Source organism: Delphinapterus leucas, chromosome 6, assembly GCF_059928025.1.
Source record: "Delphinapterus leucas isolate spDelLeu-1000000601 "Yukka" chromosome 6, BTC_Dleu_Yukka2, whole genome shotgun sequence".
Classification (NCBI taxonomy): domain Eukaryota; kingdom Metazoa; phylum Chordata; class Mammalia; order Artiodactyla; family Monodontidae; genus Delphinapterus; species Delphinapterus leucas.
The window spans coordinates 43,119,633-43,144,291 of record NC_143134.1 but is presented as its reverse complement, the minus strand read 5'-3'; the positions used below and the strand labels follow the sequence as shown (position 1 = coordinate 43,144,291).

Below are 24,659 nucleotides of genomic sequence, written 5' to 3'. Positions count from 1 at the left end.
CCTTTTGACCTGAACAAGATAACCAGTTCATGAGTTTCCTCCTCCCCACCACTAAAATTATAACATCTCAATTGGCTAAGTGACTTCCAGATTGCAACCTGTCTTTATCAGGCATCCCATTCCTTCCCAGGAGAGGACATCAGGTGTAGATAGGGTCAATGATGAGCAATAATTTTAGTTAAACACCAAGTTCTGCTTTCTTCTGAAAGAATATGACAATTTCCCCAAATCTGTCAGTGTTAATACCTTGGACCACAATTGAACCACTACACAATATATCCAATTTTCAAGCTGTTATGATAGTGCTGTGTTCCTTGTAACTTGAGTACCCAAAGTCTTTTCCTGGAAAACCAAGTTACTTGTCCATACCCCTCCCAAAACAGACATCCAAGTACTCTTAATATTTAATACCCCTGAGACTCAAAAGTAAAAGAGGACTCATTAAGCAAATTCATGACCAGTGACTTGAGGCAGCAATACAGACCTCCTCTTTAGTGCAGGGTTGCCCTAGATCTCAGATACCACTCTCATTCCTAGTTTCAAGCATCTATGAAGCAATTTCCCCAGGAAGTAGCCTTTCAAAGCAGGAGCAGCTGGTGGGACATAATGCTGTCTAGCTTCCTGGCACCATCCCCAGAGTGAAACTTCAAATCACTGGGCCTGTTTTTTTCCATTCCATGTCCTCCCCAAAGCTGCTTCCAGAAAAAGCAAATTGCTCTAACATAGGCAAGGTCTTTTCCCATTATTAACAAGACTCACCGATAGGCTCACTTGTTCTTTCTGGCTGCCAACATAAAAACCTCAGGGCTGTAATTGTATTTGAAGGGAGGAGGCATTAGTGTTCAGCATGTGCTTGCATCCATGATTTCCCAGGTCATCCTATCAGAAAGGACGTCTGGCAGTCACATGACACAGAACGCCCTAAAACAAGGGTGCTTACAGAGATTGCCCCAGGGGTGTGGATTTCCAAACTAAATTTGTTGTCTTTGGGTATGGGTCAGAATAGCCCTTAAGTTAGAAAAGTCAATGACAGTCACGTAAGTGGGTTAAACAGATGCTTAGAGATAGGGAAGTTAAAAATCAAAAGCATTGGGTTCAATCTCCCTGAAGTCTATAAACCAAGTCCTGGTATAATTCCTCCACTGGCTGGCTAGGGTTGGGGTACTTCCTCAGTTCTAAGGCACTGGGGGTGACTTCCCTAGCTTGGTTTGGGAAAGAGGGAAATGTGGAAGAATAACAAGGGAAACCAGGGCAGTGGACATCTCAAACCGTAGCCATAGAAAGTAGAATTATGAAACCCAATTAATTATTTCAAAACTTCATCTTTCCAAAGGGAAGTTACCCTAGCACCTGAGCAGAAGTGGTAGAAAGATTATGCTACATTTAAGAAAAAATATCTGGACAGGCCAAGTAAGATCTTTTTCTTCTGGAATTATTTCTTCCAAGTCTTCTAAACTTGTAGTCCCAGCTTCTCTCCCAATAAAATGAGGAGGATACTACCCACCTTTTCCCTAATCTTAGGCAACTAAGATTATATGAGTTCTTCAGAAGATAAATGTGGTGGAAATTCAAGAGGACTTTTATTGACCAGTATTCAATCTGTCCCATCCTACATCAAATTTTTAAAATAATGGAAATTCTGGGCCCTTTTGCTATTAAAATAGCAAAAGATAGTCATCATTTACTGACTCAGTCCTCACCACTCTCACAGCATATGGGGCATGAGACATCTTGTCAAACATATGGTATTCCAAATGTAACAGTGTTAAATATTTAATATTCCACAATGGTGTACCATAAATCAAATTGTGAAGAGTTGTAGGCAAACCACCAACTCCCACAGCAGAGGTAAGTTCCACTTCAGGCTTTCTAACTAACTTGACTTTTTTTCTTGATTAGCTTTCTATCCAAATAATTCATTGTTTTATTTTCCATTGAGAAAAAGTACACGAGCTGGTAAAACAAAACAAAACAAAAACAAAAAACAAACCAATGCTTGTCAATTAATCTCTGCTTAAAACTCTCATGTCAGCATATTGTTGTGTCTTTGAGACCTTTTTTTAAATCGGGTTCAGGTTTTTTTTGGGTTTTCCACAGAAAAACCCAAATGAACTTTTTGGCCAACCCAATAATTATCCAAGGTTCACTTCCTCCCTCTTCTCTCCCCAAAGATCATAATAATGGCCTTTAAAAGAAGTTATTGTGAACATTTCTAGGTTTTAGACTTGCCAATCATGGCTGTATTTCCTCCTGCAACTGTCTCACCTAGACCTAGCTAATATAGTAAAAGTAATAATAACAATTAATAATAAAAATGACACATGACATGTACTCCATGTATACCATTGTTAAGCATTTACATAGCTTATCTCTAATTCCCATATCAACCTTACATGTAGGTACTGTTATCAATACTAACAATCAGGACAAAGACTCAGAGAAGCTCAATAACTTGGTCAAGATCACATAGCTTTCTAACCAGCAGAGATGGGATTTAATTTGCGTCCTTCTGAGTACAAAGTCCAAGCATCGTTATGAGTACAAAGTCCAAGCATCTTTATGAGTACAAAGTCTAAGCCTCTTTCTGAGTACAAAGTCCATACAGTTTTGTACAGCAACTACTTTGCAATCCATGTGGAAGTTACACTCACACTGTATCTTCAAAATCAAAAGGCTATAACGGCTATATTGTAGGGGAAAACAGAACTATTCAGGCAGCCCTCTACGCAATTTAGTGAATACATCAGAGAAGATGGTTTTGTTTTGGAGCGGCCCTTATTTTTTCCACTAATCTACTACCTGAGTCTGGACACTAAAAATTAAGGTAAACCAAGTCAAAATATAAAGAACAATGAAGCATATCAACACAGAGGCTTAAGTTAAAAAAATAATTTTAGACATATAGAAAAGTTGCAAAAATAGCATAACTCATCTACCTTAGTATTAGCGTCTTATATAGCCATGAGCAATTATCAAAATTAAGAAACTAATATTAACCCAATACTATTAACTAAACTACAGACTTAATCTGAAATTCACCAGTTTTCCCAACTACTACACTTTTCTCGGTTCCAGCACCCAATCCAGGATTCCATATTACCTTAGTTGATGCATCTCTCTAATCTGTGAGAGTTCCCCAATCTTTTCTTGTCCTTCATGACCTGAACAGTTTTGAAGAGTACTGGTAAGTTGTTTTGGAGAATGTCTCTCCCTTTAGTTTCTCTGATGTTCCCTCCAGATTTGAATGGGGTTATACATTGTTGCGAAGGATACCACAGAGACAGAGTGCCCTTCTCAGTGCATGGTATGGGGGAGTCCATGACATTGGTATTTCTTTCTATTGCTGATATTAACCCTGATTGCTTGGTTAAAGTGGTGTCTGCCAAGTCTTTCCACTATAAAGTTATTCTTTTTCCCCTTGTTTCAATAATTTAAAAACACCAGGCTTGGGCTTCCCTCGTGGCGCAGTGGTTAAGAACCCACCTGCCAATGCAGGGGACACGGGTTCGAGCCCTGGTCCGGGAAGATCCCAAATGCTGCGGAGCAACTAAGCCCGTGTGCCACAACTACTGAAGCCCGTGTGCCACAACTACTGAAGCCCATGTGCCTAGAGCCTGTGCTCTGCAACAAGAGAAGCCACTGAAACGAGAAGCCCGCACACCACAACAAAGAGTAGCCCCTGCTCCCCGCAACTAGAGAAAGCCTGCACGCAGCAACAAAGACCCAATGCAGCCAAAAATAAAACAAACAAACAAACAAAAAACATTAAAAAAAAAATACCAGGCTCAGGGCAGGAGGGAAGAGGATTCCCTGAGACTGTGCAAATATCCTGCTTCTCCTCAAACTGTTGCCCATTAATTTTAGCATTCATTGATCGATCTTGCCCACAACAATTATTATTCTGGCGCTCTAATGGGAGACTTCTATTTCTCTCATTCCCCCTACAATAATTAATTGGAATTCTTCTGTAAGGAAGAGCTGCCTCTTCTCCCCCTTTTATTTATTTATGCAGTTATTTATTTATATCAGTATAGTCTCACTGATATTTATTTCATTCTATGGATTATAATCCAACGCTATTGTTATTTTTTTTAATTAATTAATTAATTTTGGCTGCATTGGGTCTTTGTTGCTGTGCGTGGGCTTTCTCTATTCGCAACGAGCGGAGGCTACTCTTCGTTGCAGTGCGTGGGCTTCTCGTTGCAGTGGCTTCTCTTGTTGCAGAGCACAGGCTCTAGGCACACAGGCTTCAGTAGTTGTGGCACACGGGCTCAATAGTTGTGGCTCACAGGCTCTAGAGCGCAGGCTTAGTAGTTGTCGGGCATGGGCTTAGTTGCTCCGTGGCATTTGGGAATTTCCCGGACCAGGGCTAGAACCCATGTCCCCTGAATTGGCAGGAGGATTCTTATCCACTATGCCACCAGGGAAGCCCCCTGTCACTTGTTTTTGAACTCCAATTGTTCCAGTTTTGGTCATTGGCAGTTCTTTCACATTGGCTCTGTGCCTTTCCTAGTGCCCTACATTTTGTTTTTTGAGTAATTTTTTACTTCCTGGTGCCACAAGATGCTCCAAGCTCACCCTGTGATTTCACTACCCCAGCCCAAGAACCAGCCTTTTCTGCAAGGAGCCCTTCTTCCTTTTATTAGAGCATGGTATTTGAAACCAAGATCTGAAGGCTAGGTGTACTTATTACTACAGTGGTGTCATTGCCTCTAAGTCATCTCAGCAGGTGGGACTTGGAAATATATGTATACTTACTAACCCCCCACCCTAATACACACACACTCACACACACACACCCCTTATATTTATTTCTGTATTTATCTATGTATATTAAAAAACATGGGTTCATATTGATATCCCTGATTCTAATTCTAAAGACTTTGCTTAATATTTTATCCAGTATCTCCCCAACGAGAGGGTCAAGAGGAATGAAAAAGGCTTATGCATTTAAATGGTGTCCAGCTATTGTGTAGACTAAGGGTCAGCAAACTATGGCCGACTGCCTATTTTTGTGAAATACTTTCACTGGAAAAAAGTTTTGTTTTTTGTTTGTTTGTTTGTTTGTTTTGCGGTACGCGGGCCTCTCACTGTTGTGGCCTCTCCCGTTGCGGAGCACAGGCTCTGGACGCGCAGGCTCAGCGGCCATGGCTCACGGGCCTAGCCGCCCCACGGCATGTGGGATCTTCCCGGACTGGCGCATGAACCTATGTCCCCTGCATCGGCAGGCGGACTCTCAACCACTGCGCCCCCAGGGAAGCCCTGGAAAAAAAGTTTTATTGGAACACAGACACATCCATTAATTTAGGTATTGTCTATGGCCACTTTCCACTAGAAATTAATAATTGAGTAATTACAACAGAAGTTTTTTGAGTTGCAAAGCTGCAAATATTTTCTATCTAGCCCTTTACGGAAAGGGTTTACAGATCCCTAGTCTAGGCTATGTTTCAAATTTTCATCTGAGAGATGAAATGGAAAGAGTATGGGTTCAGATTCCATCCTTCCTCTTATAATTACTAGCCATAGGCAAGCCACTGACCCTCTCTGTGCCTCAGTTTCCCCTTCCTTGAAGTGTTTTGGGGAACACTAAAGATCATATGATAAAATCCCTGGCATATAATAAATGCTCAACTAATGGTAGCCAGAGTTACTTCTGCAGGTGGCTTTTTAGAATTTTGCACAAAAATAATCTATTTTCAGTCGTGCTTAGATGACTAATAAAGTTCATAGAGCCTGTTTGGCCATGGGGACTCTGAACCATAATTCTAAATTCAAATACTCACTGCATCACTTACTACCTGTGGGACCTTGGGCAAGTAACAATGTTTTTGAGCCTGTTTCTCCCTCCATACAAGGGTAATATATTCATAGGCCATAAGAAATTATGTCTATAAACATCTTTATGCCATGGTCCCCCAAACCGGTCAGGAGACAAAGCTGGGATGAATGCATCAAAATTAGAATCAAGATGTCTTAAAATACATCTTCCTGACCCTAGCCCCAGGAATTCTGATTCAGGAGGTCTAGAATAAGGTCCACACTAAGGATTTTTAGCAAATACCTAAACTGACTTAGTTGCAGGGCCAGGTCTGGGAATCACTGTTACTCAGTAGTAAACACCATGCAAATTCCCTCCGTGATCTCATGTCAGCTCTACATCCTCATAGTGCCCTGCTACCTTCCTCTCATTCAGATAAATGCTTGGCCCATTCAAGGCTTCCTCAAGTGCTACAGGAAACCCAAATCTCCTTCTTCTGAGCCACTGCATTATATCCCTTTATAGAGGATTAGGTCCTACTGAGAGGTCAATAAGATTCTCCATGTTTCAGAAGATTAATCTATTCCTTCAACATCCTCCTCCTTTACAAAAATACACTCTGTGAGTCTCTCCCTCATTGTATTAGGCAGTAAATACAAAACCAAGAACCAGGTGGGGTTGTGAGGAGGGGAAAAGGGGACAGCAAGATGACCAGAGACACTGGTAAGGAGGAGAGCAAATTAAAGAAGGCAGTCATCCCCAGCTAACCCCTTCACACTTTGCCCTGCTTGTCAGTAGGGCAGGGTAAGAAACACAGGCTGGAGCAGGTACAGGGCCTTTTAACCCATAGCTGGGACCCACAGTAGGGTTGAGGAATGAGAAACCCTAGGTGGTAGGAGCTGGGATGGAGATTCCTGGGGTCTTTTGACGTGAGGGACACACATCACTGTGAGTTCAGCACATGCCATACCCGAACACTCTTAGGCTGGTACACTGGCTCAAAAGCCAAGACTCCGCTGCTCACTCTTATGCATCAACAGAGACCAGGAAGGATAGGTGTGTCCAGGAGCAGGAATACAATGGAGGCTGTCAAATTTAGTGGCGCCCAAGGAGCAGCTTGCAAACTATCTTAACCCATCATCTGCCAAAGCTTTTTAAAAAAATGACATAAAATTAACCATTTTAGGGCTTCCCTGGTGGCGCAGTGGTTGAGAATCTGCCTGCCAATGCAGGGGACATGGGTTCGAGCCCTGGTCTGGGAAGATCCTACATGCCGTGGAGCAACTCGGCCCGTGAGCCACAGCTACTGAGCCTGCGCAGCTGAAGCTTGTGCTCCGCAACACGAGAGGCCGCGACAATGAGAGGCCCGCGCACCGCGATGAAGAGTGGTCCCTGCTCGCCGCAACTAGAGAAAGCCCTCACACAGAAATGAAGACCCAACACAGCCTAAATAAATAAATAAATTTATATAAAAAAAAATTAACCATTTTAAAGTGTACACTTCAGTGGCATTTAGTACACTCACAATGTTGTATATCTATCACCTATATCGTTTCAAACATTTTCATCATCCCCAAAAGAAAACCTCATGCCATTAAAACAGTCACCCGCTTGTTCCTCTCTCTACCAATAACTTATTATAGTGAGGGGTGGATTTTCTCTGTAATGAGATTTTATGTAGCCACTGTTTGAGAAGCTTTGGCAAACTCTGGGTTCAAAGGGCACAAGAACATTCTCTCTTCAACCAGGTGGGAGCAGCTTTCTGGAAAGCCCTAATGTTAAGTTTCCCTTCCCCCTGTGTCATTCAGTCCAGTGGGAACAGTGCCAGATTCTTATACACAACTACACACACACACACACACACACACACACATGTGCGTGCGCAAACACATACCCAGGCTGGTAAGTTTCATGTGGTCAATAACCATGAGAACAAGTGCACCACAACTGCTCTGAGAAGAACCTATTCAGCACCCCAAAGCCTGAGTGACCCCCCCAAAATGGGTCCAGATAGTGGTCAGCTCTTACCCGCTGCTTCTCTGGGTCCACAAAACGAATGCCGAAGTAGTCCTTCTCCAGCAAGCTGTAGTAGTTGCAGATGTGGTCAATAAGAAACTGCCCTTTGGTCTCCCTCTGCAAAAGAAGCACATTTATGTTTCAGCCAGAGTTTGCCTTGTACATTGATGTCTAAAATGTGCCTCATTCACTCGAATACATCTGTGCTAAGACAGATGAATTCACTCACCCTGCTCTCTGGAGCAGGAGCTTCCAAACTCTTAACTGCAATCCACAGTGAGAAATTCATTTTATACTGTAAGCCATTACACACACACACACACACACACACAAACACACACACACACAAAACCAAAGGGACACCAAAAAGGGGAACCAAAAGGATACCAAACAATACCCTGCCTAGGTGCAACACACTCTACTATGTTCTATTTTATCCTAGCGTATGCCATTTAATTTTTCTAACGCTATTTATGATTCAGAACACTGATTTCACAACTCAATACCTAGTAGAGATCCACAGTTTGTAAAACCACACACAATTCCAAATACAATGCACCTGGCTGCTTGCTTCAACTGCTCATTCGGTCCTCACAACAATCCTGCAAGGAAGGTGCCATTTTATATCTGAAGAGAGGCTCAGTGGCTTACCCAAAGTCACACAGCATGTATGGAGCAAAGCAGGATTTGACCCAGGTCACCAGGCTATAGAACCCAGGCTCCACGCCACTTTGCCTCTCTGGAACATTGGTTAATGGACTGTGACTCTGCTAGAACACAGGGTCTGGATGGTATGGAAATGCAATGAATGTATCAGATAGAACACCCCAACTCCCACCAGGAAAGGTGGAAAACTTGCTGCCTCAGGCCTCACAGCCTCCATATCACACCCATAAATCAACACAGAAAGGCACTGAGGTAGACTGGGGTGGGGAGTCCAGGACTGGGATTCAGAGACAGGTCTGGGTGACCTTGAGCAAACTCCCCAGCTGTTTCCACATCGGTAAAATGAGTTGGTTGGACTAGATTTCTCAGTTGGCTAGATTATTTTTCCTTCTAAAACTCTATGAGTAAGAGAAGTATTAGCCAAATCTGATTAAGACAAATACCATTACAACAAAACTCCTTAAGAGCAAAGACCCTTCCAAGCCCTCATCAGGACATTTGATAACTTTCTGCTTCAATCAAAGTTGCTGACAGACCCATGGAATGTTTTAGGGATGGAATGTGACCTACAAAAAGAAATGAAGAAATCAGAGACATTAAGTGAAGCCACTCTTCCAATCCACTAAAAATAATTTTGGAAGATCAGTTTGGTCTATGCTACCTGATTATCTTTTCTTTAGAAACCACTACCACCAGCTTGGGGAGTTGACGCTGGCCTGGGATGCACCGCACTGAACAAAGGACTGAGGCTTATAAGCACATACTGTGATATGAAGCCTCCATTTTCCTGAAATCACTTTTGAGTATAATTTTGGATGAGCTTCGAACCTTTACTTTCTTTATAAAAGAACCCATTTGACGTAGCTCACAGGGAACAAAACATCAAAATGGAACTTGTTTTTAGATTTCTGTAATTGTTTTTAACCCAGAAGGCTCAAACGACAAGCTATATCTGATGACAGCTAAATTCAATGCCCAGAATATAATCAATGGATATAGTTCCTTTCATAGATTTATTCTGCAACCCATCCATCTGAGAGGCTGCTGCAGGATCAAATCACTGAACATAACACGTGAGTTCATCATTTTATGACTGGATTGCCAAGCTCTCCAAAGCAGAATTTACTATGGTGGACTACCCCCAACATATGCGAGACACACAAGACATGTGGGTTAAGGCAATGCCTTGTAATGATGTGGGACCTTGATTGTGTATGACAGCTACTGTGCCCTGAAGAAGATGTTAGTACTCCGATGCACAACAAAGATTATTTTTTTTAGTGATTAAACACAGCAACCAATATATACTCTACAGCAATATCTCAGACTACCTAAGATCCTTGAGAGAAGGAAATACCACAGCAGACAATGTAATGACTGGATAATACAACTGCGTCTGAAACAGGGGTCAATGCCTTCCGCAAAAGCAGGTGAGGCCATTTCCCATGGGTCCAGGCCACCAGGTGGGTTCCAGGTCTCTGCTCCTCAGAGCACCACCCTCAGTCCAGCAATACTGTAGCAAATTCAGCATCACCCGGGAGGGAGCTTGTTGGAAACACAGAATTTCAGGCACTGTCCCAGACCAACCTAACCTAACCTGCATTTCCCTCAGTTATTCATATGCTCACGCACGTTTGAGAAGCACTGGTCTAGAGGAATTTTCCCAACATGGGAAAAGTGCAAAAATTGTACCTGTCTCCAGAGCCCACTAGGAAAAATGCCCATTTTCCCGTGAGAATTGTCCATTCCTCAACTCAGAAAAATCAAAGGTTTTTCCAGTCTCGAGAACACAAACTGCCCCTGAATCTGCAGGCTGCCAGCCAACCTCATCATCTCGAGATGCTCTATGTCGCTGCTTCGTGCCAAGGAAGCCAGTTTACAGCCTCACGTTCTGCTCTGTTCCACTCCTGCCTGGAGAGCTGGACAATGTTCTTAAGTCATGTAAGTGCCTATCATTATCATTTCTGTGCATTCAGCCCAGCTCTTGCACTAAACAAAAGGCCACCCAGGCCCAGTACCAAGAGTTGAAAGAGTTTGTTCAGGTATGTTATGTGAGGGTGCAGAATCCAGCTGCCAGCCTCACACATCTCACTTCAGGGAAGGAGCTTGGAGGTGAGCACTGGTTCTTCCCCCTACCTCCCACTGCTGGAACTCTGTTGAACTAACCCAAACCCTCCACTCACTTCCTCCTGGTGTTTCTGAGGGGATAGGCCATTGTTCACACCCTATCCTGCTACCTAAGCCAGTACCTGGCACACTGAGTGTGATCGAATGAATAAATGGGGCACTGCTTTCTCTCATGAAAAACTTGGGTTCTGGAAACTAACAGTGAGCCTCAGGTAAGACAACACAGTCCTCGTGTTAGAGACTCCTCAAACTTAGTACAATTAGCCAAACTTCACCCTAATCCATCAAGGTCTACATGGAGAAGTGCTAGCCAAAGATTTCAAGTATAAGGACTTCTTTATAATGTCAAACTTTTGTTGATTCTCTGACAAGATATTAGTTATATTTCCAGTACCAACTGAAGAGGGAAGAAAAATCAAATAGCTAATATAACTTCCTTACAGCTGTTACCCAAGTTGTGTTTTATTAATCACAACAGCATTTCACATATGTGGAAAACAACAGGGCACAAATGTGTGAGCAGGGCCTCCTACAGGGGTCAGCTGGATGTTATGCCTCAAGAAAGTGCCTGAAGTATAGACTTCTTTTTTTAAACATCTTTATTGCAGTACAGTTGCTTTACAATGGTGTGTTAGTTTCTGCTGTTTAACAAAGTGAATCAGTTATACATACACATATATCCCATATCTCTTCCCTTTTGCGTCTCCCTCCCTCCCACCCTTCCTATCCCACCCCTCTAGGTGGTCACAAAGCACTGAGCTGATCTCCCTGTGCTATGTGGCTGCTTCCCACTAGCTATCTATTTTACATTTGGTAGTGTATATATGTCCATGCCACTCTCTCACTTTGTCCCAGCTTACCCTTCCACCTCCCCATGTCCTCAAGTCCATTCTCTAGTAGGTCTGCCTCTGTATTCCCGTCCTGCCCCTAGGTTCTTCATAAACTTTTTTTTTTTTTTTTTAGATTCCAGAAATATAGACTTTTGATGCCATCTCTAAATGAGCTTATACAATCTCAGGGCTGAAAGAATAATTTGTTCACCACACATAGTTAAACTGGTGTCCCAATACTGGCTCTCACCACCTATAGTGCACAGTGAATTGACTTTTTTTTTTTTTTTTTTTTTTTTTTTTGCGGTACGCGGACCTCTCACTGTTGTGGCCTCTCCCCTTGCGGAGCACAGGCTCCGGACGCGCAGGCTCAGCGGCCATGGCTCACGGGCCCAGCCGCTCTGCGGCATGTGGGATCTTCCCGGACCGGGGCACAAGCCCGTGTCCCCTGCATCAGCAGGCAGACTCTCAACCACTGTGCCACCAGGGAAGCCCTGAATTGATATTTTTATAAAGACTATACTAAAATATTATAAATATAGTTGTAATATTTTTAATGTGTTAAAAATCTAAACCAATCTAGCCAAGGTGTGGTCTGTGGACAGTGCTGGAATGTAAAATCTTTGTTACCAGTCTTTCATAAGTGGAGAAATTAAGAGTAATTTATTTTATTGTGTTTTCTACAAGTATTAGTCCAAATCAGATTGGGGGAACAAGATCTAGTTCTAGTTTCTCACCACAGACAGTTTGATGGGCTGCCATGTTTGAGGGTTTGGTTTGGGATTTCTTTACCCCAGAAACCTCAAAGTATGAAGGGGGCTAGGCCCTCTCTCCATTTTCTTTGTCCAGTTTTTGTGGACAAATTCTTGGTATGCGTGTGGATCCCTGAACTCCTTGCAATAATCCCACATTCTCTCAGCGTTCTCTCCCACAGACTGGAAAGGAACCTAATTTTTGTAATCACAAACCAGACTATTTTTCAGAAAATCCCATCTCTCCTCCCCACCCCAAAGCATGTATTAGAAAGCCTTAAGCAAGTCATGAAATCTCTGAGGCTTAGTTGCTTCTTGTATGAAAGGGGAATAACAGTGATAACTTCCAACTCTGCCCCACCAGATTATTTTGAGGCTCATTCACATATTTGTTAAGCATCTATTATATAGCAGGCATTGGGATAGGAATTAGAGAAAAATAGTGAGCAAAACACAATTTATAATCTCACAGACCTTAAAACCCTGTGGTTTGTAAAATGTGAAAGCATTTTTGCAAACTGCAAAGCACTATACCAATGTAAGATGCCATTACTAATAACATTAAGAATTATCGTAATCTTAAATCTTTGTCTCCAGTTTCATAGATCAAGATATAAAGAAGTTAAGAGGAATAGTGTTGACCTCCCAGAACTGGCCTGTGTGGGTGAGAAAGTGAACAAAGAGACAAAGAGCTCATTATTTTTGCTTAACTCCTCTGGCAGCCAATTGCTGGTGATTCATTTACTTCAACTCCCTGGTTCAATGGCAAAGCTAAAATAACAATAAATTTGTGCTTAAAGAAAAAGAACAAGCAAAGTCAACTGGCTAAGTCAGCCATGGCTTGTCTTCATTGAAAAAGTATGGCAGATTTTAATCCTTAATTCCTAAAACACTAGGTCAAGATGTTTGTTTGTTTAGCTGGAAGTATTCCTTTTTTATGTAAAAATTTTAAAAACTTTTATTGAAATATAGTTGATTTATAGTGTTGTGTTAGTTTCAGGTGTACAGCAAAGTGATTCAGTTATACATACATATATACATATACATATATATATATATTCAAGACATTTTCAAACCTTTTAGATATTGGTTAAATGAGGAAAAGAGTACCAACCCCCAAAATACTTAATGTGTTGCTATAAACCAACACTTAAAGTTTGAAAAGGTAACTTCAGGAATGAAGCTTTCAACATAATAATGATAATTACTATATATTAAACACTGTACACCAAGAACCGTGTTACACACTTGCATTTAATCTCTGGATAACACACTGAGGTAATTCATGTCCTCCCCGTGTTACAGATTTTTTAAAGGGACTCAGAAAAGTTAAGTTTGTTTGTAAGTGTGTCAAACCCAGGTCCAACACAGTGCCCAAGCAGTTGTAGGAACTCAATTTGCCTATCTGACCCCTATTCTCTATGCGGAGACAGAAGAAAAACAACAACATGAGGATTTGGGAACAGTATCAAGTGCCCCAATTACTAGAATTTGGACATTGGCAGGAAGAAGCACTGGGTTATCAACCACCACACCAGACCTAGAGAGACGCAGTTTTATAAAATACAAACCACATTATCATAGATGTCATTGGTTAATTGCCCAGCACCCATACACCCCTTTGCCTTTCCTAAAGAACCCAGATTTTGTTCAGGTATGCACATATGTGTGCACACACCTAATACATACATACACACACAGGTAGACGCAAAGCCCATAAGCCTCAGGAAACTATAATCCACCCTTACCTCCAGGGCTCAAGCTCAGCTGGTATAAGGGTACTCTCATCCCTCTTGTCTGATTGGCTCAGGAAAGGACACAGGACCTAGTTTAGGCGAATGAGACATGAGGAGCAATTGACCATGTTTTCTGGGATGGCTCTCGTTTACTCTTCTGAAAGAGCTTATGGAAGAGACTTTCCGTTCTCTCTGGATGATGTGACATAAAGGCGTGAGGCCTTGAACTGCTGCAGCCATTCTGAAACCAGCTTGGGGATGAAGGTAACCCTGGGTGGAGCCAAAATATTTACAAGGAAAGTGGAGCTTGTGTTTCCAGATGATCAATCATGAAGCTCACGCTAAGCGTGAACTTCCAAGGATGCCAACAAAATTCCTCGTTTTTTCAGCCAGTACAAGTTGATTTTTCTGCTTGTTGCACCCAAAATGTTGACTCTGGAGAGAAGGTAAACCAGTGCCTCAGGCCAAGTAGGAGAGCACAGAAAGGACAATAGTGCTGGTGTGAAACACAATTAGAGGTTATTGACTAATGAACCAGAGAGCTAAGTCCATCTACAGACAGGTTCTATTTGGCCAGCACAGTGTTTCTGTACCTTTAAATTGGGAGACTGCACATGAAATCTGGATGCTGGCTGCTCTTGAAAAGGTGGAGGGTCTGGAAACTAGGCCATGAAGGTCTGCTGAGCTCGGGAATGGCTGCCCCTTCTGGCGGCGGGGGTGGGGGGAGTTGGGGGTCTTGCATCCGTTCTATCATCTTCCACATCTTCCACTTCCCTTACTTCCCTGATCCCCAGAGGAATTTGAGTTTACAACTCTGACCTGAGGCAAACTAGAGGCTTTCGAAAGGGTTCCTTGAAAGAGTTTTCCTTGGAACTGCTCAGAAGCACCCTCATAGCCAGAAAAAGTCCTCAGTGGACACGGCTTTGAGCTGCCCTCTGAGGCCATCCAGCCACTGAAATCCTAGGACCTTTGAGGGAAGAAGGGTCCAACATAGACCAGGCTTCAGGGAGGATCACTGAGATGAGGGGAGCAGCCAGTGGTCTGAAGAATGAGAGCATCGACCAGGATGCTGCAAACAGTTCATGTGGGGGCTGGTACTGTGCCCCCAGGAACTCTCTCTGACAAACAGAAGTGGGGCTGCCAGACCTAGTTTTCTAGTAATAAAAGTTGTGAGGTTCTTGTTCAAAGGGCCCTTTTGTTTGGCACTCTATGCTTGCAGGAGTTGCTCTTGAAAAGGGGCAGCCCCCACGGATGCACATCTAAGGAAGAGCAGACTTGGCAGTCTCTGCTAAGTCTTCTACCTGGGAAGGAAGAATCTAATTCCCATCTGGATACCTAGAAACTCCAAGTGGGGCCTCTAGACAATTATAAGGCCTGAAACAGCAACTGAACACTCATTTTGCTGCCAGGAGCGTGTCTTCTAGGGACAGGTGGTTGCATTATCTTGCATGAATTAAGGGCCTCAATCCATTCACCTTCACTGACAGATGAACAAAGAATACTAATGAGAAACTGGCAAACTAAGTAGTTCTGCTTCTATTGTGAAGAATAAGCATTTGTTAATTTAAGAAAGATTATAGCTTGATTGAATAACATAAAAATGCTCTGTTTATATCTGTGCTCTAAAAATTCAAGCATATTTATGTAAATTCATACTTTTTGTTATGGTGGGCACCACAGCTTTAACCAAAACAGAGCAACTCTTTAGAAAGAAACTAGCTTTTATAATTGGAATTTAAATAGCAAGTGATATTTCACTTTGTTAATTGTTCCTTCCCATTGCAGCCAGTAACTGGTATTTAGTATCTGGCTGTGACATATATTCAGAAAATTGCATCATTCTCAGACAGTGAGGAAAGAAGTAATACTAAAGCTTTTAAAATGGGGAGAAATGTAAAAGAAAAAAAGAATAGCGGGATCTGTGGTTCTCACACAGAAATTAAAAGTTGTTTTGATTTGTGTTATTCAAATATTTTCAGATGTAGGAAAGGTAAAACCAAGGTTTCCAGAAGCTGGAGCACCTAATTCCGAATACACATCTGCTTTATAGTAATAATCAGTATATCACGGCTAAGATAATTAGGAAAACATAGGCTAGATCAATTAAAGGCATTTTTGTGGACCATACATATTCATAAGGTGGGGGAAGGGAAGGCATGGTTATGACTGTAGCAGTGACTGAAAAGCTAGAAAATAGCAAAACAACTACCAAAGCCAGACATTTACTGGGGGTAAAAACCAATAATTGCCTGAAAGTATCTGGCTAAAAAAATACAGGCAAGACACAAGTGGTCACCTAGACCCACCAGGGTCTTTGGTAGAAAGTCAAAACCAACTGCCTATCTCAGTTCTATGGCAGCCTGTACACACTCTGAGGAGACAGAAACAGAACTGCCATCCTCACAGCTAGAGGCTTAGCGGTATCAAGGCTGGGGAAGATAAAGGAGCCCTATGGAAGAAAGACAAAGAAACCCTGCATATACAGAAGGTAAAGCAGCCAGAATGGGTTGGCCAATCCATTGCCCAAGTCCTGACTGGTGTCTTCTGAAGGAGTGTCACATGGCTGAGCAGGCAGAGTGGTTTGGAATCAGTAATGCTTCCATCTCTTTGTTTTTCTTCTGGGTGTTTTCTACCTCGGTTACCTCTCCAGTGTTCCACAGCTTTCATCCTAAAGGATGGCTTGTGTGTCTGTGCTCAATCAGAGGGCCGTTTCTATTCTAACTGGCACACAGATCCATCCCAATGTTTGGGGAATCATATTTGACGTGTCAGCTGTTCTTAGCAATTTCTGCCACTGCTCAGTACTCAAAAGGTTCTTCCTTCCACATCTTTTATTCTTCTTCCTATATCAGGGTGTAGTGCCATTGCCAAGCCCAATTCTTGAAGGCACTCGCCTCTGAATAATTTTAGGGTTTTCCAACTCCAAACCTTTCCACAATTTCGAAAAGTGTTCTTTTAAAAAAATCTCACGCTGAGGACTCAAAGGCTCAGACAGCCTAATTAACTTATTCAAGGTCAACACAACTAGAAAGTAGCAGAGTCAGTATTTAAACCCAGGTCTGCTTGATTTGGTTATTATAGCCAATGATTAAAAAGAAATAAGATCCTTAACTTGATAAAGAACATCTTATAGCTAACATCATACTTAATGGAGAAAAACTAGATGCTTTAAACCTACAGCTAACATCGTACTCAGTGGTGAGAAACCAGATGTTTCTTCACTAAGATCGAGAACCAGGCAAGGATGTCCCCTCTCACTACTTCTATTTGACAACATGCTGAAAGTTCTAGTTAATGCAGTAAGATAAGAAGGAAGTAAAAGATTGGGAAGGAAGGAATAAAACTGTCTTTATTTGAAGATTACGTGATCATCTATGTAGAAAATCCAAAAGAATAGACAAAAAAAAAAAATTTCCTGGAACTAATAAGTGATTATAGCAAGGTTGCAGGATACAAAGCTAAATATACAAAAGTGAATTGTTTTCCTATATATTAGCAAAGAACAATTGGAAGTTGAAATTAAAACCACTTACATTAGCACCAAAACCGTTAAATACTTAGGTACAAATGTGTACAAAATCTATGTGAGGAAAACTACAAAATTCAGATGAAAGAAACAAAAGAAGATCTAACTAAATGGAAAGATATTCCATGTTAATGTAGATAAGACTCAATGTTGCCAAGATGTCAGTTCCTCCCAACTTGATCTACAAATTCAAAGCAAGCCCAATCAAAATCTCAGCAGTTACTTTGTGTATATCAACAATTTGATTCTAATATTATTACAGAAAGAGGAAAAGATCCAGAATAGCCAGCACAATATTGGTGAAGAACAAAGTCAGAGGACTGACACTACCCAACTCCAAGACTAACTACAAAGTTTCAGTGATCAAGACAGTGTGGTACTGGCAGGAGAATTGACAAATAAAGCAAAAACCAGAATTGAGAGCCCACACCAATAGAGCCCAGAAATAGGCCCACACAAATAAAGTCAACTAATCTTTGACAAAGGAGCAAAGACAATTCAATTGAGAAAGGACAGTCTTTTCAACAAACAGTGCCGAACAACTAGAAATACACATGCAAAAAAAAAAAAGAATCTAGACACAGACCTTACATCCTTCACAAAAATTAATTCAAAATGGATTATAGATGTAAATGTAAACGACAAAACTATAAAACCTCTAGAAGGAAACACAGGACAAAATCTAGGTGACCTGAGTTTGTAATGGCTTTTTAGATACAATCCAAAAAGCATGATCTATGACAGAAAAAATTGATAAGTTGGCCTTCATTAAAATTTAAAACATCTGCTATGCAAAAGAAACTGTTCAGAGAATGCAAAAATAAGCCACAGACTTGGAGAAAGTGTTTGCAAAACACATATCTGACAAAGGACTTGTATCCAAAAATATACAAAGCACTCTTATAATTCAGCAATATGATACAAACAACTCAGTTTAAAAGTGGGCAAAAGATCTTAACAGACACTTCACCAGAGAAGATATACAGATGGCAAATAACACATGAAAATATGCTCCACATCGTATGTCGTTAGGGACTTGCAAATTAAAACAACAATGCGATACCACCACACACCTATTAGATGGCTAAAATCCAAAACACTGACAACACCGAATGCTGACAAGAACGTGCAGCAACAGGAACTCTCATTCACTCCTGGTGGAAATCTAAAATGGTACAGCCACTTCTAAAGACAGTTTGGCTATTTCTTACAAAGTTAAATGTAAGCTCAATCCAGTAATTTTGCTCCTAGGTGTTTACCCAAATGAGTCAAACACTTATGTCCACACAAAAACGTGTACACAAGTGTTTATAGCAGCTTTATTCATAACTGCCAAAAATTGGAAGCAACCAAGATGTCCTTCAATAGGTAAATGGATAAACAAACTGGTACATCCATATAATAGGATATTATTCAGTGATAAAAAGAAATTAGCTTTTACGCCGTGAAAAATGAAGGAATCTTAAATGCAAATTGTTAAGTGAAAGAAGCTAGTGTGAAAAGGCTACCTATTATATTGCATACAAATGACATTCTGGAAAAGGCAAAACTATATAGACAGTAAAAAGATCAGTGGCTACTGCAGTGGGAAGGGGAATGAAGAGATGACACACACAATTTTAGGGCAGTGAAACTATTCTGTATGACACTTTAACGGTGGATATATGACATAATATATTTGTCAAAATCCGTAGACTGTATAACACCAAGTGGAACCCTAATATAAACTATGGAATTTAGTTGATAACGATAATGTATCACTATTGGTCCATCAATTTAACAAATGTACCACACTAATTAATGCAAGATGTTAGTAACAGGGGAAACTGGGGGTGGGGGTGATGATTATATAGAAACTCTACTTTCTGCTCAAATTTTCTGTAAACCTAAAACTACTCTAAAGCATAAAGTCTATTAATTTAAAAAGGAAGAAGAAAAAGGTTGGGGAGGGAGGAGGGAGGGAAGAAGGAAACCAGCAGAGCACCTCAGGGTACATGAACATAAAAACTGCAACTCAGGAGACAGACCAAGGGAATAAATTCAACAAAATAATCTTGTAATTATTCAAAATCAAAGTGAACATAAAGATCTTCACTTTCATTATTTAAAGTTCCAAAGGGGAAAAGTACAGTTTTAAGCAAACTCCACTCCAGCAGCTGAGACAAGATTTTAAGCAAAGGGCTTTCAAGCTGTCTTCATTAATCAATACTTCCAGAACTTAAGTACATCTTCACTTAACACCTGTTTTTTCCCTTAGTCTATCCTATGACCTGCAACATTTGTTTCTCTAACAAGTGTTGTGAAATAGACAGGCCAACCCCTCTGTGCCTCTTGGTCTCCCTGAGCCCCATCATCAGGAGAGGAGATGCTAGCAACACCTCCTCTTCTGAGATTGGAATCAGCAGGTATTTGCTTAGAAACTCCTGAGTGCCTGGCACTTTGGGCCATGCTCTATAAATTACCTCAACTAGTCATCCGGTTTAATCCACATGAGTTCCAGGAGCTAGCTGCTTTTCCATTTTCTAGGAAAGGAAGATAAAGCTTAGAGTGACTGAGTAACTTGCCCAAAGACACACAGCAAGTAAATGGAAAAATTCAGGTTTTAACTCCAGCCTCTCAGTCCAAAAAAAAAAAAAAGACCAAAATTATTAAAAGGAGTAATACTTTCATTTAAAAGGGGAAGAATTAGAGAATGTTGGAGTTGGAAGGTACTGTAGAGAGAATCTGATCCAAACACTTCATTTCAGAAATGGGGGAAATGAGGCTCAGAGAGGTTAAAACGAAATAACATGAATTACTGGTGAACTGAGACTTAAAATCAAGAGTTGGAGCCAAGATGTATCAGTCAGGATAGGCTAGGTTAAGCTGCAGTAACAAACAGTTACAACATGTCAGTGGGCTAATAGCACAAAGGTTTACTTCTCACCTATAATACACAGCCAATGTTGATTGGTAGGGGAGGGCTTTTCTCATCATAGCTTAAGGACTCCAAATGATGAATTCCTCTTGACAACAGCTTCAACGATCACCAGAGTAGTGGGAAGGGAATGTGATGAGTCCCATACATGCTTGGCAACATGTCACTTCCATATGGGGTATATATATATATATATATATATATATATATATATACACATACACACACACACACAAACACAATGGAATATTACTCAGCCATAAAACAGAATAAAATAATGCCATTTGCAACAACATGGGTGGACCTAGAGATTATCATACCAAGCAAGTCAGACAGAGAAAGACAAATATTTGTGGAATCTAAAAAATGATACAAATGATCTTGTTTAAAAAACAGAAACAGGCTCACAGACATAGAAAACAAATTTATGGTTACCAAAGGGGAAAGGGCAGGAAGAGTTAAATTAGGAGTTTGGGACTAGCAGATACAAACTACTATATATAAGATAGATAAACAAGGTCCTACTGTATAGAACAGGGAACTATATTCAATATCTTGTAATGAACTATAATGGAAAAGAATCTGAAAAAAAATATATATATATAGCTGAATCACTTTGCTGTACAGCAGAAACTAACACAATATTGTAAATCAACTATATTTCAATAAAACAAAATATGCCACTTCACCTCATCAGCCAAAGCAAGTTAAAAATCTTGCCTAACTTTACGAGGAGAGGGAAATGAAATTCCATCATGTGCCCACAAGGATGAGAAATGGAATGCTTGTGAAGAAACCTAATACCAAACAAGCCCCTTAGATAGCCTCATCCACCAGAGGGCAGACAGCAGAAGCAAGAATAACTACAATCCTGCTGGAGAGGGTGTGGAGAAAAGAGAACCCTCTTGCATTGTTGGTGGGAATGTAAATTGATACAGCCACTATGGAGAACAGTTTGGAGGTTCCTTAAAAAATTAAAAATAGAATTACCATATGACCCAGCAATCCCACTACTGGGCATATACCCAGAGAAAACCATAATTCAAAAAGACACATGCACCCCGATGTTCATTGCAGCACTATTTACAATAGCCAGGTCATGGAAGCCACCTAAATGCCCATCAACAGACGAATGGATAAAGAAGATGCGGCACATATATACAATGGAATATTACTCAGCCATAAAAAGAAACAAAACTGAGTTATTTGTAGTGAGGTGGATGGACCTAGAGTCTGTCATACAGAGTGAAGTAAGTCAGAAAGAGAAAAACAAATACGCTAACACATATATATGGAATCTAAGGAAAAAAAGATCATGAAGTACCTAGGGGTATGATGGGAATAAAGACACAAACCTACTAGAGCATGGACTTGAGGATATGGGGAGGGGGAAGGGTGAGCTGTGACAAAGTGAGAGAGTGGCATGGACATATATACACTACCAAATGTAAAATAGATAGCTGGTGGGAAGCAGCCGCATAGCACCGGGAGATCAGCTAGGTGGTTTGTGACCACCTAGAGGGGTGGGATAGGGAGGGTGGGAGGGAGGGAGACACAAGAGGGAAGAGACATGGGGATATATGTATAACTGATTCACGTTGTTATAAAGCAGAAACTAACATACCACTGTAAAGCAATTATACTCCAATAAAGATGTTAAAAAAAAATGTGGCAAACATATACAATGGAATATTACTCAGCCATAAAAAGGAACGAAATTGAGTCATTTGTAGAGACGTGGTTGGACCTAGAGACTGTCATACAGAGTGAAGTAAATCAGAAAGAGAAAAACAAATATCGTATATTAACGCATATATGTGGAATCTAGAAAAATGGTACAGATGAACTGGTTTGCAGGGCAGAAATAGAGACACAGATGTAGAGAACAAAGGTACGGACACAAAGGGGGGAAAGTGAGGAGTTGGGTGGAGGTGGTGGTGGTGGGATGAATTGGGGGATTGGGATTGACATATGTACACTAATATGTATAAAATAGATAACAAATAAGAACCTACTGTGCAAATAAATAAATAAATAAAATAAAATTCAAAATAATAATAAAAAGAATCCTAATACCTGTCACACTAAGGTTGGTCTAACACTGAACTTAATTAGCATGATATGCCAGATTTGCCCTCCACAAGAGTATTTTTTAAATATTCACCTAGAACAACAGTATTGCCACCCATTTTACAATCTTCACATTTTACCTTAGGCCTCTCTGTAACAACTTAAGGAATTCAGTGAGTTTGGAGTCTATGAAATAGCTGGAATCACCTGCCGATCATATTATTCTAACAATTATATGAGAATATAGGGCTCCAAGAAAAACATAGTTAGGAGCTGCCACTCATATACAGGGAGAGCAAAGAGGTCATTTCTGTTTATGGAATTCGTAATACACCCAGGAGCTTAATAGGGAAGATAGAATTCCTCCTGAAATTGCGTACAGATGTCTACACTGAGCTCAATAGTTTAAAAAAGAACTGGGGACCAATTAAGCATGGATCCCCTTCATAGTCCTGTCTATCTGTCAAGAGCCTTGGGCAGAGGGATCCTCCATTTTCTGAAGCTAATCTGACAGGGCAGATCTTGGCCCATCCAAGGTGATGACGTAAAGCAGCTGGAACAAGAATTGTTGAATGGTTTATGGATAAATTCAAAACCACTTACATGGTTAGTGAGGATTTGCTCAGGTTGGTGGAAAAACTTTCTTCCACCGAGGCAGAAATTAGCAAGAAGATTGTATACCTGTAGCCCTACTACATCAATGGGAGTCGACATGGCTCAGTCTTTGCACCCCACCCAGACACATTTAAAGTACTGAAAAGAAATCCAACTCTCCAGTATTTGTTTTCAAGGAACATTTAAGAGAACCCAAGGTCTAACTCACAACATTTCCCTAACCCCTTTTAGCCTCTCCAAATTGTCTCGTCCCCTCCAGGTGCTGTGAAGACTCTTACCCCCAAGTTCCCTCCCCATTGCCGAACTAATGGCTTCATCTTTTATCTTCCCACTCCCTCCCTCTCCCCTATTAAGATGTAGGTTGGTAGCTTTATTTGCAGCAAGAAATCATCTTTCCTCTCCAGGAGAAAGGAGGAGGGAGAAACTGGGCCAGAGGGTGGCTTGAAAGCTCACACATGCTTAGAACTACAGAGGTGATGTGGCTTTAAAGGGCACTCTGCAATGGCCCAGGACACATCACCGCATATCCGGTCTAGCCTGCCCAAGAAGCATCCTGCCAAAGTTGCTAAGACTGCGGGATGGGATGGGCCGGGAATGAAAGAGGCGATCCCACTGGACAATAGGTTAGTCCCAGAATATATTTCACTACCCCAGCATACACAAGTCTAGACATGGCTGCCCCACGTGGAATTTAATTCAGTCTCATAAGTAATATGACAATGGTCATAACCATAGTGGGAATAATAGCTACAAATTACTGAGTACTAACTATAAACTAGGGCCCATGCTAAGAGCTGCACAGAGATTAAATCATTCACTCCTTCCAACAACCCTAGCACCAGCCTTATTTGGCTGGATGACCTTCTAGAAATGTATGATTTCCTCCCACCTCCATTCCTAATTCTTCCAAGCTGCATTTTTTTTTTTCTCTCTCAGACACTACTCTTTATTCTGGCAAAGTACTAACCCAGCATGGTCCATAATTTCCACTCTGTGAAGGCCTGACGCCTCACTTCAAGAGTATCATTCTAGAAGATTCTCACATCACTAGTCAGGTGATTAGCTGGCCTGTAGTCCACATAGCCCCTGAAACAATCTTCTGTGTGCTGTGGGGATTCCCAGGGCACACGCATGCGTGCACACACACACACACACACACACACACACACACGAACATAAACGATTTATCACAAATATTTAAAGACTGAAAGGCGTAGGCTGGGTTCCCTGACTGTCACACTCCCCCTTTCTTCAAGTGATTAGTCACAAAGGAGGAACATCTTGGCTATATTTACATCTCTTCTGACTACACAGCAACCCAAGCCAAGGGTGGTGCTGTGTTTTGTTTTGTTTTTTCCTTATGAAACTAAAAATATAGGGAATGATTGATGTTAATTTTAACAGCCATTATCAGCTATTACAAACCAGCCTTCTTCTTTAACTCTCCACTGCTTGTTTTACTCTTTGCAGCAGACAGGAGCTTCCTGAAGGAAGGAAAATATCCGATGCAGTCTACCAGCTCCTCATACCAAGGAATTTGGGCCCATTGTTTAGCAATGCACAACACAGAGCCTGATGGCACTGCATAAACACATAAGAATGCACAGAGACTCTTGCCCAAAAACAAGAATAAAAGTGAGAACCCC

At 41.2% G+C, this 24,659-nt stretch overlaps 1 protein-coding gene across 1 annotated transcript in view; it reads right to left on the bottom strand.

Annotated features, from left to right (window-relative positions):
- Positions 1-24,659, bottom strand: part of FRMD3 (FERM domain containing 3) — a 312,589-nt gene that overhangs the window by 150,223 nt on the left and 137,707 nt on the right. The window contains exon 2 of the mRNA XM_022558882.2: positions 7,787-7,891. Coding sequence (XP_022414590.1) covers positions 7,787-7,891 — 105 coding nt within the window. The remainder of the gene's footprint in view (positions 1-7,786; positions 7,892-24,659) is intronic.